We start from the raw sequence: 15,786 nt of genomic DNA, 5'->3' as shown, positions 1-15,786 counted from the left end.
CACACCCAACGTGCTGTATGTAATAAAATAGGAAATCATGTTGAATAAACAGATTTAAAAAAAAAAAAACGACCGTTGTCTTAATATTTCAAATTTGACTTATCACCTCTGCAAAAAAAAAAAAAAAAAAAAAAAGGTGTAATGTAATATTTCCTATGCCACACACTCTCTTTGGACATCCCAAGAAGTCTATTCAGAGTTGATATTTAAGAGTTGCTCGAGTAAAAATGACAATAAAAGAGTGTAAAATACCCCAAACAAGTAAAATCCTTCCTTCCACAATAAAAAAAAGGCTCCAAAAAAACAGGTAAAACTACAATAGTTTCCACTTGAATGAATCAAATTGGAATTCTCAAGTAGTCCAAGCAGCTGATTCAGGGTCTGCTGCTGCATGTGTTCATGAGAGAAGAGGAAACCTACCAAACAGATACTCACTTCCTGTCAGCGTGAGAGCTGGCCGGCAGTTTCCTCCTTTTACAAAGACATGAGTTGTCAACTTGTGGTTGGATTTAGGGTTTGTGTTTTGTCACAGTAAGAGCACAGGCGTTACTATTAACAATGACAGAGAATGGGAGGTTTAATTCCACCCAACCATCCTACACAGGTATGAACTCATCACTCAGCATCCCAGTTGGATCGTCCCAGGGAGAACAAACCTGATTTTAAAGGTCATGTTTTATTCTCCATCGACCCAGATTTAAACAGTAAAAAGGACAGAAATGTCTTCCTTAAGTTAATTCTGCGTTTCAGTGCCAATTAGCTTGTATTCTTTGCATCTTTTCACTCCAAGTCCTTGAAAATCCCAGTTAGTCGAAGGTGCTGTTTATTGGTAAAAAAAAAAACTCTCTCTGCTCAGTAATTCCTGCTGTAACACATAAATGTGACACGGAGTCGCCTGAAATGGAAAACCTCCATTTCTGCCGCGTGCGTTTAGTCATGTCGAATGACCAGAAGACTGAATTTCTAGCCGGCGACAAAAGAGAGGCCCTCTCGCTGCCCTCCATACCACAGATTAGAGGGAGGGGGAGTCGGCAGGAAGTAATGCACACTCACTCACATATATCACATTAACGTTTACCATTTAAGCTGCTGCTCCTTCAGATAGAAAGTACGGCATCTGTGTCTGAGTGCACTCTGAGCATAGCAGCAGGACGGAGGCGTTCAAGGTGACGCCAACTGAGAAACGCCAGCTGTGGTCAGACTGAGGTATTTAGGTGTATTGGTTGCAATGTGACATGTTTTCATGGGAGAAATTTCACCAAAACATGCATAAAAAAAGAATCATGCCATTTCTTTTTCTGAGCCAAATCCTTAATTTAACATTCTGGGAAATACGGGTTCATAAAAAAATCAAATAGTGTAAAGACGTCGCCAGGTCTTCTCCTCACACCCCACCCTGGTCCTCCAAACAGGCTAATCTGACATGGTCTGGTGGTCTCGCTGCCGTGTTTTGGAAAAACCAGTCCAGAGCAGGGGTCGGGTCCTCCCCGGCTCTGATGTTTGTTGACATTCTCACACAGGGCCACCAGGGACAGACGGCGGCCATTTAAATGTTAACCCGTGGGAAGAAACGGGGCGACAAATAGCACTGAGGGAGTGAGACGGTCACGCTGAGGCTCTTCGCCTCCGCCGGCCTCGGATGCCAACTCCAACACGGGTGTCATTACTTGATAAAGGGTCTCACTGTTACAAAAAAAAAACAATCTTAAAAAACCCAAATGTGTTGCGATTGATGAGTCCTGGTGTAAATATCACCAAACACAAGCAAAAACAAAGAATAGAATGAGCTATAAATATCAGTCCGATCAACAACGTGTCCGTTCCAGTAAGACTTCAGTTCAGTATTGACGTGTCCACATAAAAGGCATCAATATTCAGAAAAGCACTTTGGACTTTAGCAGACGTACACGGCCACGACTTCACACCCCGTCATTGACTTTTACTGCATTAACAGGACTTTATTCGTCTATTTATAAACTAATGTGCTGCTTTTGTGTTGCATTAAGACAAGAGAAATCTCCACAGGTTTCCATTGTTTCCACATGATGAAACTCTGGAGTCCTGACTCCAATCTGCAGCTCTAGCGTGCTCCTCTGTGGTCACATGTGTGTAATACAGCTTCGTACCAGCCAGCAGATATAAAAAATAAAAAAAATCATAATTTCGCAGATGCCCATTCGTTGCTGCGACATAGCCTTCAAAATAAAAGTGTGAGTCTGTCCGGTTTGTAAAGAATATATATATTTTTTTCCCCCGAGTTAGATTAAAATCTATTAGTAAAAAACATTAAATATGTAAGTTGACAGACTGGACCAGACATACTTAATATTTATTAAATAGTGCTTTAGAAAATTATTGATATAGCTATTTCATGAAGTATTACTAATACTGAGCAACCGTGTTTAATGAAGTGATCAATCAATTGCTTCATTAAGTTTCCAGACATTTTTTAATTACGGTTTTATTTTGAAGATCTACCAACGGAAGCCTGCACGCTCGCCGGTCCCCTTAAACAATCGATTCGCAGCGCCGCCTCCTACCTGCGCCTGGTTGGGCCCTCCCAGGTCCGATCCGGATCCTCCCGGTCCTCCTCCAACGCGTCCAGCGAGTCTCCGATGAGCCTGAAGCCGTCCGGTGCAAGATGAGGCTGCTGCCGGTGGTCGTTACGGTGTCACTGACGGTGGCGGCGGCTTATTACGTGTACGTGCCGATGCCTGACGCCATCCAGGAGCCGTGGAAGCTCATGATGCTGGACGCTGGATTCCGAACCACGATGCACCTGGTGAGTGTTTCATGTGGGGAACCGCTTCAGACAGGATATCATCTGCACATATAACACAGAAATACATAAATACAATATATATATACATATATATATGTTATTGATTGCAGTTGTTTTCCACATTTAAATAAAAAGGTTGGCTGCATGCATATGTGAAAAAGTAGTGTCATTAATAAAAGACACATATCTGTAATTAAAACACAGTGACACACTGAGCATGTGCAGACTTTGACCTGACCCACTTAAGCCTCGTGTTGATTATCATCATGGCCAACTTTGGCTTAGTATAGGTCTTATTGCAGAACCATAATGTGTGTTTTATTGGAGTGTTTCCAGAGCAGAATATGAATACTTCCACATTACGCACGGATATGGATCCCCAGGGCTTCACTGCACCAGGAGACCTTCCCCATGCTTGTGACCATGAAGTCACATTAGATCCGGCAGGGCCAAATGTACCAACTGCATGAAAGAGTTCCTGTAGTCTGCCACCCCGATGCCCAGGGTGTGGCTCCGAGGCAGAGCAGGGGTTTATTCTGGGCCTGTCTGAGGACAACAAACCCTTCGACTTTACCTTTGGCCCACATTTTGACAAATAGCCACTGGCGGTGAAGAGTAACAGTTATTGCCTCACAGACAGATTAATATTCTACTTTGCTCTAGCAGATAATACTCGTTCACTCAAGCCATTTCATATTTATCTAAGATAATCTAAAACCCTTTGAGATCAGATTAAATTCACTTGTCCTTGTTATTTTAACATTGGGCTGAAATGAGTTCACTTAGAACATTTACTATACAGTCAAAGAGCAGAGATGAATTCCTGTGCTCTCATCATAAATATACCAAAGTCGTTTTTAATTAGTATGTTTTTAAATAATAGAATACAACTTTATTGTCCACCAGATTTGACAATGTATAAAATAATTCAGATAAAGTACTTAAAACGGGCCTTTGCCAGTTAAAGCGTCTCCACATTGCAGCACAAGAATCGAGTGATGAAATCTCTTTGACTGATTTCACACATTGTGCTTCGCTATGAAGACATTAACAGCCACAATGTGGTTTTCATTCCCTCTTGAGTGGATAGATGGATTGATTTTCTTTGGTCCAGACCATGAAATTGTAAACAAACATTGACAGCTCCAGATAAACCGACTTTGTTGCTCACCTGACTTGGATAAAGAGCAGAAGGACAAACCGATGTGAGATGACGCAACAACAGTCCAGAATCCCTTTTCTACCTGCTTCTTCTCCCCTCTTGTCTTCAGGCCACACTGAAGGCCTGGCTGGGCTTCGACCACTACATCAACTCCATCAGGCAGTCCACGGACGGTTTCGACGGCATGATGGAGGGGCTGCGCGGCTCCGAGTCCGGCGGAGGCGTCATGCCCGGAGTCAAAGTCAGCGACATCACCTTCGCCGGCGTCCCGGTCCGCGTGTACGAGCCCCCGGCCGGAGGCGAGGGTCACCTGAGGAGAGGGCTGATGTACTTCCACGGAGGAGGCTGGGCCCTCGGCAGCGCCAGTGAGTACCGACAGACTGAAAAAACAGAGAGCATAGAAGTATTTTTCATAGAATAACACGCATGCATCCAGTGTTTCAGAGCTTAGATCTGCCTTCAGCTGGGAAAAGGTTTTATTTGCTTATTTTGTTTAATATAAATACCCTAAGAAAGATGCAGATTGATAGTATTTTTCTTGGTTTTATTCAATCGTCTGCCTTCCAGGGAAATGATTCCACAAAAAGGAGTTTGTGTTGTTTCTCTTCACTCTTTTCCAGAGAAGGGGTCGTACGATACGATCAACCAGATGTTGTCCGACGAGCTCAACACCGTCGTGGTCTCGGTTGAGTAAGTGTCCAACATTAATCTGCCGCTTCTTAATGTTTCCGCTCGTAAAGACAATCACACAGAAATGGAACACAGTGGTAATAATCAGTATGTTTTCCTCAGTGCGTATTCATCTGTAAATAAGAATCGCGTTTTCTTTATCTTAGAATGAGCCGCTTATGGCGTCGGCCATCGCAGTTTTTTGTCATTTAGCACACAGGAGAAGTTTCAGTTGGTCGCATTCTGCAACCTCACAGCTAGATGGTGCCAAATCCTGCACACAGGACCTTTTGGGAAATATAAAAACAACATTCTCAGACTACAGAAAGAGTGTGTGGAACGTTTTCTGAGCCTCCGGTAAATGTGTGGGTAGGTATCGTCTGTATCCAGAGGTGCACTTCCCCGTGCCGTACTTAGACTGCCTCGCTGCCGCCAAGCACTTCCTGTCTCCAGAGGTCCAGGCCAGGTATGCGGTGGACCCCGATCGTGTGGCGGTGGCGGGCGACAGCGCCGGAGGAAACCTGGCTGCTGCCGTCGCTCAGGAGGTACGCACCAAAGAAATCTCCCGTATGTAGCAATGTGCTGTAAATGAAGAGATGGAGGACTTTCTTTCTTTCTTACGCTTCCCCAGATTTCTACAGACGAGACCATGAGCGTGAAGTTCAGCGTCCAGGCGTTGATCTACCCGGTGCTCCAGGCGCTGGACTTCAACACGCCGTCCTATCTGCAGAACCAACACGTCCCCATCCTCTACCGGACCATGATGGTGCGCTTCTGGCTGCAGTACCTGGGCGCCGACCCCTCCCTGCTGGCCCAGCTGCTGGCCAACAACCACAGCTCCTTACACCACCCGGGCATCACCCCGGAGCTGAGGGCCCGGCTGGACTGGTCCGTCCTCCTGGCCCCGGAGCACAAGAAGAACTACCGTCCCCTGGTCGTGGAAAGGGACGCCCAGGGGCCGGCGAAGGAGTTGCCAGGGCTGCTGGACGTCCGGGCGTCGCCGCTGCTGGCGGGTCCAGAGGTTTTGGCCAAATGCCCCCGGGCGTACGTCCTGACGTGCGAGCACGACGTGCTGAGGGACGACGGCCTGATGTACGCGCGGCGCTTACACGACGCCGGCGTCGCCGTCACCAGAGAGCACCTCCAGGACGGCTTCCACGGCTGTTTCAGCTTCGTAACCTGGCCGATGGAATTTGAAGTGGGGAAGCGGGCGCTCAGGGCTTACCTCAACTGGCTGCAGAACAACCTGTAAAAGTGTGCAAACGGAGGGTCTTTATGGGAGCATGTGTGCGTGTGTTTCAGATACAAAGTCCATGATTATGAATCATGGACGTGCTAAGGGCTAACACATCTGCTCTTTGTTTCAAAATACAACTCGGGGCCCTCACGTTCCTGCAGATACACACAAAACGCACCACTTTATGAAGGCAAATAATTATATTAACACCAGCGGATGAAAATGTTTTAAAAGATGCACAGACTAGCTTTGTTTGAATGGATAAACACAGTCCACTTATTCTCATCCACGCCTCAAACACATGAGCAACACAATGTGGCGTGGAATGGCTTTTATACTCAAACAAAGAAAGGTTCGTGTAAGCAGTGGGTTTAACCGTCTGAAGCAATTTACTTTAAAAGAGATAATGATGATGTCACTCGTGTTGCATGTGGACTTTATATTGTTGTAAGAGAATGCTCGGTCCCTCCCGGGGCTCATGTTTTTATGTGTTTACCCAGAGAGATTACATTCTGGGACACTAAATACATCAATGCAACTTAACTTTTAAGTCTGTGGAAGCAGTGGTTTAAACTGTCAGAAGCAATTTTAGTGGGAAAAACAAATAACAACGATGACTCAGCAAGTTACAGTTTTGCACAGACGGTCATTTTGCCCAGAGAATAAGTCATTGGTGACTAATTGTCAGGTCAAAACTATAATTTGCCTAATTCTTTTAATGACCAAATTACCTGTTAAACGATTGAGTCCCATCAGTACTTTTTTGCGTCACCACTGCGGGCGTGTTAACATGCTGACGTCAGCATTTAGCCCAGCTGCTTGGCTCGAGACTCCTGTTGCGTTAGTAGAAAGTAAATTAGATATATTTTAAGAGGGGATTCGTAACCTTTCTCCTGGGCGTTTGTGTGTTTTCACCCATCTTGTGCTTTAGAGGGCGATGTCTTCCCCGACAGATAATCCTTGACAATCACTAACAAACTGCACTATTAGGTTTCTCATTGTGTTTTACTTTTGTCCTTTAAGGAGTTGTCAGATGTCTACATTGTAATAGAACCTTTCCTCAAATGTTTTCAGAGTAACTGCTTCTAAAATGATTTAAACCGAAGGGCTACAAAAATAAAATGTCATTTTTGCTTTTAAATGTAATTTTCATTGCTTTTAAACATTCGACGTGGGACACAAACTTGTCTCTGCTCTGCCCGCTGTTGTGATTGGTGGAGGAACTGATGAATAAAAAAAGAAAAAGTGAAGTCACATGAAGCACAAATTGTTCCGTTCATTTGCTACTTAAATAATAATGTTACAGCTACGCTGCTATGCATCATCATGATTTTGTAACTCAGTGATTTTTAATTATTCTTATTTTCATGTTTTCACACATGAGAATTATGCTTGAATTAATGCACTGGGGCTGATATTTAGTGTATACAAATGTATAAAACTGCAAATGACAATTTGCACAAAGTTAAAAACAGACTGAAATGAAAGGACCAAACGTCAAATATCTAAATTTGCCATCGATTGTTTCCAGACATAGGCCACTTTTGGCTTATTATGTTATATTATGTATGAATACATTCAAATACTTGTTTATTCTGTGTATGTACCATTCATGAGTAATTGCCTGCTACTCACGAATAGGCCTATTTTAAAACAATGAGAAGCCAAAGCAGAGGAACCACTCTCCAAACAGATTGTTAAATACAAGCATTTAGACAAACGGTGGTTTCATGATGCAGCGGCTGAACAGGTCATTCATGTTTACTGTACGTTTTTATGAGAGAATGCTACCTGGGCAAACATAAGGACAGACATGTGTTTGTGTCTTCGCCCAGGAGAGTACATTCTGCATCAATGCAACACCTCCCTCTAGTGGACAGATGACAACATGACCCTTCTATGTAATCTAACACCCAAACCACTCTCAAACTCATCTTTGAAGTACTCCCAGAGGAAAATATTTGACTTTTTACTCAGCTGCTACTACTAGTACTACTACTACTACTACTACTACTACTAAAATAAAACATTATTTTAGGTTAAAGTACCCAACAGTAGGTAAGGTAGTTAAAACCTCAACCAGTTACAGCATTACTTAGACATGAATGCATTAGCAACAATAAACAATATAATAATAAAACACTACATTTCAAATACGTTTGATACTTTAAGTATACATTGCTATTAAACATAATGTAACATAATTTTCATTATTGTTTTCAGTACAGGACTTTTACTTGTAATGAAATATTTTTACATTATTTTGAATAAGTGAAGGTATGATACGACACTCGGAGGGCGTTGAACACATCCTTCCTTGATACCTAAATTATTAATGTCTAAAAAAAGTGTTTTTTGTATATTTTGTGATGCAAGTACCTCCACCTACGACATTCAAAATAATGAAAAGCTAGAAATGAAGGATTGTGAGTGAAATATTGATATGCAGCGACTGTTTCTATGCCCCAGCATTCACGTACAGTAGTTTCCTGTCAGGGAAACGCCCTCCGCTGACGGCGCCGAGTCATGGGCAACCGTGCATTGTGCTGCTGTAGCATTTTTCCGGCACTCGTCTTTGTTTCTACAAATGAGACAATGAGCAGCTGCTCATACGGGAGTTTAGGGAGATTCCATGACTTTACCGAGAGGAACGTTGGGAGGAGAAGCCTCGGGGGAGGGGAAAGGGGGAGTGGAGGACGGAGGAAGGTGGATGGAGCGTGATCTGTCCAATAAATTCTTTAAACTGTTTTCCCTGGTGTTATTCAAGCTTTTCAATTCAAGAGGTGGGAGGGGGGGGGGGGGGGGAGAAGCAGCAAGCTCTCTTTAGGCTTTCCTGTTTCCAATTGTTCTTGTATCTGATTTCAGATTTAGGGTTTGGAAAGTAGTTTCAGAGTCATGGAGTCTAAAATTTCACAATACTGCTGCATGTTTTTGATGTCGCCCTACATTGTGTTGCAGTTCTTTTTCCAGGGTTTTAAAGTTACAGAGCTACAAGTGAGTAACGCCATTCCACATGATTGGTTTGGATCGCCCTCCTACGCAGGTGTTCACAGGAATGTTCACTCTGAAACAGCTAGAAATGTGAATAATAATAATAACGCCACAACGTGTTACATTAATGCTTTGTTTGTTATATAACACAAACAAGATACGGGGCGTTAATTAGTGAGCTTTGGAGGTGCTGGTAGACAGACTTAGTAACCTCGACAAAGAGCCGGGCTAGCCGTTTCCCCCCATTTCCAGTCTTTATGCTAAGCTAAGCTAAGTGGCTGTTAGTTGTAGCGTTACAAAGATAAGAGGTATCAATTTCCCCATTTAACGCTCAGCACGTAAGCAAATAAACACACTTTAGAACTATTCCTTGAAGCTCTAAATGCCAGAGGATTAAGACGAGTCGGGGCCTGTCTGACAGAGGTCAAAGGTCACCGGCTGATTGCACCGAAGGAGGAAGCAACAACAATGACATGATAGGAGAGAAATGTTTAGAAATAGTTTTCTCTGTGTGTGTGTGAGTGTGTGCGTGAATGTGTGTGTGTGTGTGTGCGTGCATGTGTGTGTGTGTGTGTGTGCGCGTGTGTGTGAATGTGCGTGTGTGTGTGTGTGTGTGTGTGAGAATGTGTGTGCGTGCCTGCCATGGGACTGCAGACAGGCATGTCTCTCAGGGTGTGTGTGTGTGCGTGTGTGTGTGCATGTATGCGTGCATGTGTGTGTACCTGTGCGCGTGTGTGCACGTGTGTGTGTGTGTGTGTGTGTGTGTGCGTCTGCCATGGGACTGCAGACAGGCATGTCTCTCAGGGTGTCCTCTTCCCCGCCCGAGGCCAGACAGTCTTCAGATATCACTCATCCTCCGACGAGCCTGGGAAGTGACACACCGACGGAACACAGCAACAACTCATTCTCCTCAGAATAAGGAAACAAACCCAACACTTATGTCCGTCTCGTCGCTGCCAACATTCCCAGTTTAAACGGGCACAGCGCTGCCCACCGTGTGAACGGCGAGATGTGTGCCAGCATGAATGTGTTTCACAATGCTCGCGTGGCTGCAGGCCTCGATTGTGTAGGGAGGGTCCTGCACATCCAGGAGCTGTGAACTCCTTCGGCTCCACTCTCACTTCCTCACACCGACAATGGAGCTCGGAGGGGTCAGAGGCGACGGAATTAAAGTAGAGGAACCAGGAATCACTCAATAAGCTCCGCAGGTCTGAACGACTCCCAGGAGACGAATGCTACTCAGGGATGCACGCGAGCGCACACAATAGCGGCTCATTTGGCACTGTAATGAAATAGCACTCTCTCAGATCACTTCACAATTGCAGGAAAGAGAAGAAAAACAGGTCTTTTTTTCATCTTATTTTTCAGATGCTGATGATCTGCTACCTGCACTGCTGGCCATATTCCAACATGACATTGTTTCAGCTTGTTTAGCCTTTCATACGGGGCAAAACTGTAAACATAAAGTCACAAAAATCATAACACACGTCAGTTTTTTTGTTTTTTTTAAACCACTGATCGTTTCCAGAGCCTCCACTCTCACCCCAAATGCCCCCATTCGATCAAGATGGCTAATCCTGCCTGCGGCGGCTCCAAATTTGGAGAGTGGAAGTCGTAAAAACAATTAGTAGTGAATTGAAGTCCCTCTGGCTGAAAAGCAATTCAATAACACAAAATGAATGCGGTTACCAAACGTTGCAGATGTCCTGATTGAAGTTAAACAAAGATACTCTGGACCACAGAGAAGCTGTAAACAACGTCAAATAGTGGGAAAACACCGCGATACAAGCATCTGCCACATAACGAGTCCCACAGGCAATTAACACGCTATTAGAACAAGATCTGCTCCACACCAAGTCACTCCATCTGGCAATGCTTGGGAATTAGACAGCAGTCGATTAGATTTGGTATTTGATTAGATATGATTTTTTATAGGCCTGTAAAGTACAATCTTAATAACAATAGTATTATATATTATATCATATGGTAGCCTATGTTAATATAGAAAAAGAATGAAATTTAAACCTCAACTTTTAAGTGAACATTTAAACACATCGTCGCCCTTTTAAAAATAATGGACATGTTTTCAAGTTATATGATATTTATTCAACATTTCACACAAAAAATGTTATGAATACAGTCATCTTTTGTCATAACCTTTTTGTGTGAACTGATAATATACTGATTATTTTAAGAGGGTGACGACATACCTCAACGCCAACTGGAAAAAAAACAACAAAGATAAAGTCTGTATGATTGATTACTAAATGGAGCTTAAAGTGAATAATATCAATACACCAGCCTAGCTGTCAATCTCGCAAAAAAAAAAAGAAAGAAAAAAAAAAAAAAAGGGTCGTACATGCGCGCTCAACCACAAAGTTCCCATATTTCCCGCAGCAAGTGAAGGCGTCACGAAGTTGCATGTGCAACATTCAGGGCACCAGCTCATTTGTGTGTAATACCAGTGACATCTTGAGGCTGTTAATCGTCTGTCCCTCCCTCTCTCTCTCTCCCCGGAGAGCAGCAGACCACGGAGCCCGGCTCGTCCTCCCCGCTGCTCCTCGCTCTCTGCCCGGTCTTCCTGGAGCCGCTTCCCCCCGCTCACGCTGCGATATGGCCGCTTCTGTCTCGCTGCAGAGTCTGGGGCTCATCATGCTCGCAGCGGTCCTCCTGCAGACCATCGCGGTGGCAGTCAGCTTCGTTTACTTCAACAGAGTCCTGGGCACGGTAAGGGTCTGGACTCTGGTCCTCCCCCCCCTTCTATCGAACAGATATAATGATGTTTATCCTCCCTTTTTACACTTTTACAGGCAGGGATGCAAACAGCTACTTTCACAGAGAACCACGCAGTGACACTTTCTAGTATCCCGCCGCGAGCTCACCGTTTAGCCTCATTTAAAATAGTGCTATGTTGTCATATGAGGTTGAACATTATATATTTTTTTTAAAAAGTAGCATTAATGTGTCTGCCATTCTCCAGGCTGCACAACGTTGGGAGAGCAGATAACAGAAAACAATGGCAGGAAATGATCTTAGCCGGGACTCTGGGGGGGTTGTGACACCCAAAAGCAACATATTTCAGATTTTGGAGAAGATAGATCCGATGCCGAGTTGTGATTGGCCGAGTCGCGGCGACAAAACGACCACGTGACCTCGCGCACACCTGTGACTACTTTAGAGGTTTAATTGCATGCCCGTAATTGGCCGCCTGGACTGTGTAGTTTCCCTACAGACTATATTATTTATTTTTATTTGATTAATTATATATTTGATGTTTTCAACATACTTGAAATTTGAACCGATTAATCAATATCATTTGATTGCCGTGTTTCTTCTTCCAGATGCAGCAGAGTTTCTCCCGCAGCAGCGTGTCCTGTCTGATTAATGTGGATCTGCGCTCCGAGGTCCAAGAGTCGGCGGCGGAGGACAAGAAGAGCGATCCCTGCTGGCAGGTCACGCAGCAGCTCCACTACCACATAGAGAAGGTTTTTTAATTTTTAATATTCTGATCGATTCCAACATTCCGCGTGCAAGAAAGTGTCCGGTTTGTCCGCTCTGGGCTCCCGTAGGAACAGTGTGTGAAGACGACCCGGTCCGTATGTAGAGTCAACTCTTATTTGCAGGGGATTTACACACTAAAGAAACCATATTAATATTGTGTTCCATTTCTGCCAATAGAGCCCCTTAAATGCTGCACACTGTTCCTTTAAGACTTCCAACATTACATGCCGTTACTCCGACACCACTGATTGAAACTGGAAAAATGAGGCAACGCCACATTTCTTCTAAGAAACTCTGACCTAACTGGCCGAGGCAGATGGCCGTCCACCCAGAGCCCGGTTCTTGCCCGAGGATTCTTCCCATTAAATTGGCGTTTCGCTTTAAATTGAGTGCAGTCTTGACTTGAGATTTATTGTGATTTGAGGCTATAAAAAAAACCGTATCACAGCCAAAGGGGAATACTGCTGTAACTCCCCAGAGAGCTGGATGATTGATGGGTTAACGAGGCCCCTGGTGAGTTGCTAATTTAGATCTAAAGATGCCCTAAAAAAGGCATAACAACGAAACATGTCCACGTACTTTTAACATGCCACCCATTCTTCCCTTCCGTTTCTTTTTCCTCCCGTCTCTCTGCATGCTTCAGACGATGACGGACAGATTCCAGAAGGAGATATCGACTGCTATGAGAAGTGAGAACAATACCTCCCTTGACTATCACTTTCTACTAATAGAGGTGAAGAATGTCTTTTTTTTTTTGGTGCGTTCTTATCCGCCTGTGGTTCCACAGATAAGCTGACGGGAACGCTGCCTTTCCTCAGCCCCGGGATCCGAGGGGTCCCTCGTCCTAAAGTGGCGGCCCACGTGACGGGCCTCGTCTCGTCCACGGAGCCTCCGACAGCGAGTGGTGAGGGACCTTTTTAATATCCTGATATATACCCAGAGAGTCCTGGAAAGCATAGCTGACATCTTGAACGCAGCGCTGGGGTTTTTCTGTGACCCGTATTCACACAAAAAACTGCTCGCACGCCTGCGACTGCTGTGTTGCTTCACCCAAAAACGTCTTCAGGGCCAGAGGTGAGGAATGTGCTTTAAGGGCTTCTCAGGCTGCACCCGATGTCAAGATCCGACTGCAGATGTGCAGCTGCTTTATCCCGGTCACGTGGCTCTGCAGTCGTCTTTGTGTCCCATTTAGTCCATATATTAATACAAAATATGCGGTATCTTCAGAAATAAGTAGTCCTTCTTATCTAGTAAAATTATGCAAAACGTAACAGCCATTTAAGTCTGTTTAACCATGTCTTTTTTTAATGATACAAGGTATAAAGCACTTCTTTGAGTTTAGTTTTTAATTTAATTTAGAAATGCATTCCATTCAAAGCATTTTTTCAATTGTTTGGTTCTAGAAAAATGTAGTCATATAATAATAATAATGAAACATGTTGGGACATATCCCCATACATGTCAAATCAAATCAGATCTGTGTCTTTGTGTTGCCCTCAGACCCTCTATAGCGTGCACTGCTGTCTGTCACGGCAACCACCGGGGGACACCAAAATCAATTTCTTTCTTATTCTATATGTTTTGGCTTTAAAGGAGAGGTCTGGTTATGTTCTGTATTGTTTTTATTGGAACCCAATCCCATGACTGGCTCCACTCAGTAAGAATCCACCCTGTAAATCTACAATGTGTGTGTGTGTGTGTGTGTGTGTGTGTGTGTGTGTGTGTGTGTGTGTGTGTGTGTGTGTGTGTGTGTGTGTGTGTGTGTGTGTGTGTGTGTGTGTGTGTGTGTGTGTGTGTGTGTGTGTGTGTGTGTGTGTGTGTGTGTGTGTGAGATGCAGGGTCACGGAGCAGCAGGGGTTACCTGGGCGAGCGAGTCCGGGCGTGGGAGGGCCAGAGGGGTCTGTCCTTCCTGCAGAACATGGAGCTGAGCGGAGGAGAGCTGCTGGTGCCCAGAGCGGGCCTCTACTACATCTATGGTCAGACGTACTTCAGACTGCCCTCCGCGGGGGAGGCGGACGGCGAGGCGAGGGGCGAGACTGGGGAGGCGAAGGAGGAAGAAGAGGCGCAGCTGGTCCAATATATCTACAAGAAGGTTCGGCTCGGAAAAACAATAAAAGCTCAAAAGCAGGTTACACCAACAGGATGGATATGTCAGTCTGGATAAAGATAAAATTCAATCTTTTGTTGGTAAACTGCAAATGTCAGGGTCCTTGAATGCACCAAAAGGATTTCAGAAAGATATGATGAGGAATGAATGTTCTAATATGATGTATGACAGGGTTTTTTGTGTGTTATGGCCCATAGATGAGTTCCTACACGGTGCCCATCCTGCTGATGAAATCGTCCCGGAGCGCCTGCTGGCCTCGGGGTCCGGAGCCGGGCCTCTTCTCCCTGCACCAGGCCGGCACTGCCTTTCTCCAGCCGGCCGACCGCCTCTTCGTCACCGTCAGCAACGCCAGCACCATGGAAATGGACGGGAGGGCGAGCTACTTTGGGGCCTTCCTCGTGGGATAAAGCGAGGAGACCTTTCTGGGGGTGGACCAGGACTCGGATGACTTGATATAGACATCGACAGAAGTGAACTTTTGAAGTTTGCTTGATAATATAAGCAGCTGTCTGGTGCAGGATCGGAGAAGGACGGACTTCTAGGACTTCTCCGGGATCACTGTAAGGATATGAAACGGAGCTGCGGTGACGGGCGAAGCAGAAGAGCCATGTCGCTGTGCATTTACTCCAGCTGATTAATATATGAATTGTCTTTGAGGCTAGTAAACGGACTGTACTATGCCGTGCATGATACAGGACACGCAGAACAGAGAGAGGCGGTTTGTCGGCGGGTCGAGCGAGTCGGGAAATGACAGTGCTGCTGGACACGTGAAACTTAACATGATGAATTGTTAAAAAAAAAAATGCCACAAGACAAGATTTTTGAATGATCAGTATTATGAGCAAAGCATATTTTTGGTTTACAGTATTTCTGGTTGAACTTCCTCTTTGTGCAATGCCTTTAAGGAATGTGTGGCGTGACACTTATCGTGATGTCCCGCAGCCTTTTCAGAAGGCTGGATGTAGTATGAATGGACTGAGGATGAAGTGTTTCCCAACATATACACTTCTGTAACTACGGGGTACCGACACAGAACAACTCCTCCTTCACATTTGTATCTATTTTCTATTTGAGTGTAAAGAGCTCTACTTTCCTGAGATGTTCATATTTCTTAGTCTTTTGAAAATGTCAGTATAATTAGCGCCAACACACTGCTGGTTTCACTGCTACTAACGTGTCGTCACAACCTTGAGTGAAATATCTCCCCTACACAAAAAAAAAAGACACAAAACTGAAAAAGTAAAAAACTATCATTTAATTCATGTTGTATTACATGTGTCCATATTATGGCAGTGAATGTTTCAGCAATAATAAGAGTCACTCCTCAAACGAGTTTT

The 15,786-nt window shown here is 44.6% G+C and overlaps 2 protein-coding genes across 2 annotated transcripts; both read left to right on the top strand.

Annotated features, from left to right (window-relative positions):
- The first annotated feature begins 2,529 nt into the window (after positions 1-2,529).
- nceh1a (neutral cholesterol ester hydrolase 1a) lies at positions 2,530-7,614 on the top strand. Its single transcript, XM_084013233.1, has 5 exons — positions 2,530-2,782; positions 4,054-4,309; positions 4,565-4,634; positions 4,987-5,158; positions 5,245-7,614. Exons 1-5 carry the CDS (start codon positions 2,642-2,644, stop codon positions 5,863-5,865), a joined length of 1,260 nt encoding a protein of 419 aa, XP_083869359.1. The 5' UTR covers positions 2,530-2,641; the 3' UTR covers positions 5,866-7,614.
- Positions 7,615-11,005: 3,391 nt separating this feature from the next.
- Positions 11,006-14,862, top strand: LOC311015697 (tumor necrosis factor ligand superfamily member 10-like). Its single transcript, XM_084013101.1, has 6 exons — positions 11,006-11,568; positions 12,183-12,326; positions 12,986-13,031; positions 13,130-13,246; positions 14,181-14,434; positions 14,647-14,862. Exons 1-6 carry the CDS (start codon positions 11,263-11,265, stop codon positions 14,854-14,856), a joined length of 1,077 nt encoding a protein of 358 aa, XP_083869227.1. The 5' UTR covers positions 11,006-11,262; the 3' UTR covers positions 14,857-14,862.
- The last annotated feature ends 924 nt before the right edge of the window (positions 14,863-15,786 follow it).

Source organism: Eutrigla gurnardus (assembly GCF_963514095.1).
Source record: "Eutrigla gurnardus genome assembly, chromosome: 7".
Taxonomy (NCBI): domain Eukaryota; kingdom Metazoa; phylum Chordata; class Actinopteri; order Perciformes; family Triglidae; genus Eutrigla; species Eutrigla gurnardus.
The sequence above is the reverse complement of the archived record's forward strand: the minus strand, read 5'-3'. Positions and strand labels throughout refer to the sequence as shown.

Bases quoted from the DNA above. Each gene is read 5' to 3' on its own strand.
- LOC311015697 (XM_084013101.1), top strand. From the start codon at position 11,263: ATGTGCAACATTCAGGGCACCAGCTCATTTGTGTGTAATACCAGTGAC. The intron at 11,569-12,182 runs GTAAGGGTCTGG...TTCTTCTTCCAG, and splicing joins TCAACAGAGTCCTGGGCACG to ATGCAGCAGAGTTTCTCCCG. The intron at 13,247-14,180 runs GTGAGGGACCTT...TGTGAGATGCAG, and splicing joins GGAGCCTCCGACAGCGAGTG to GGTCACGGAGCAGCAGGGGT.
- nceh1a (XM_084013233.1), top strand. From the start codon at position 2,642: ATGAGGCTGCTGCCGGTGGTCGTTACGGTGTCACTGACGGTGGCGGCG. The intron at 2,783-4,053 runs GTGAGTGTTTCA...TCTTGTCTTCAG, and splicing joins TCCGAACCACGATGCACCTG to GCCACACTGAAGGCCTGGCT. The intron at 5,159-5,244 runs GTACGCACCAAA...ACGCTTCCCCAG, and splicing joins CTGCTGCCGTCGCTCAGGAG to ATTTCTACAGACGAGACCAT.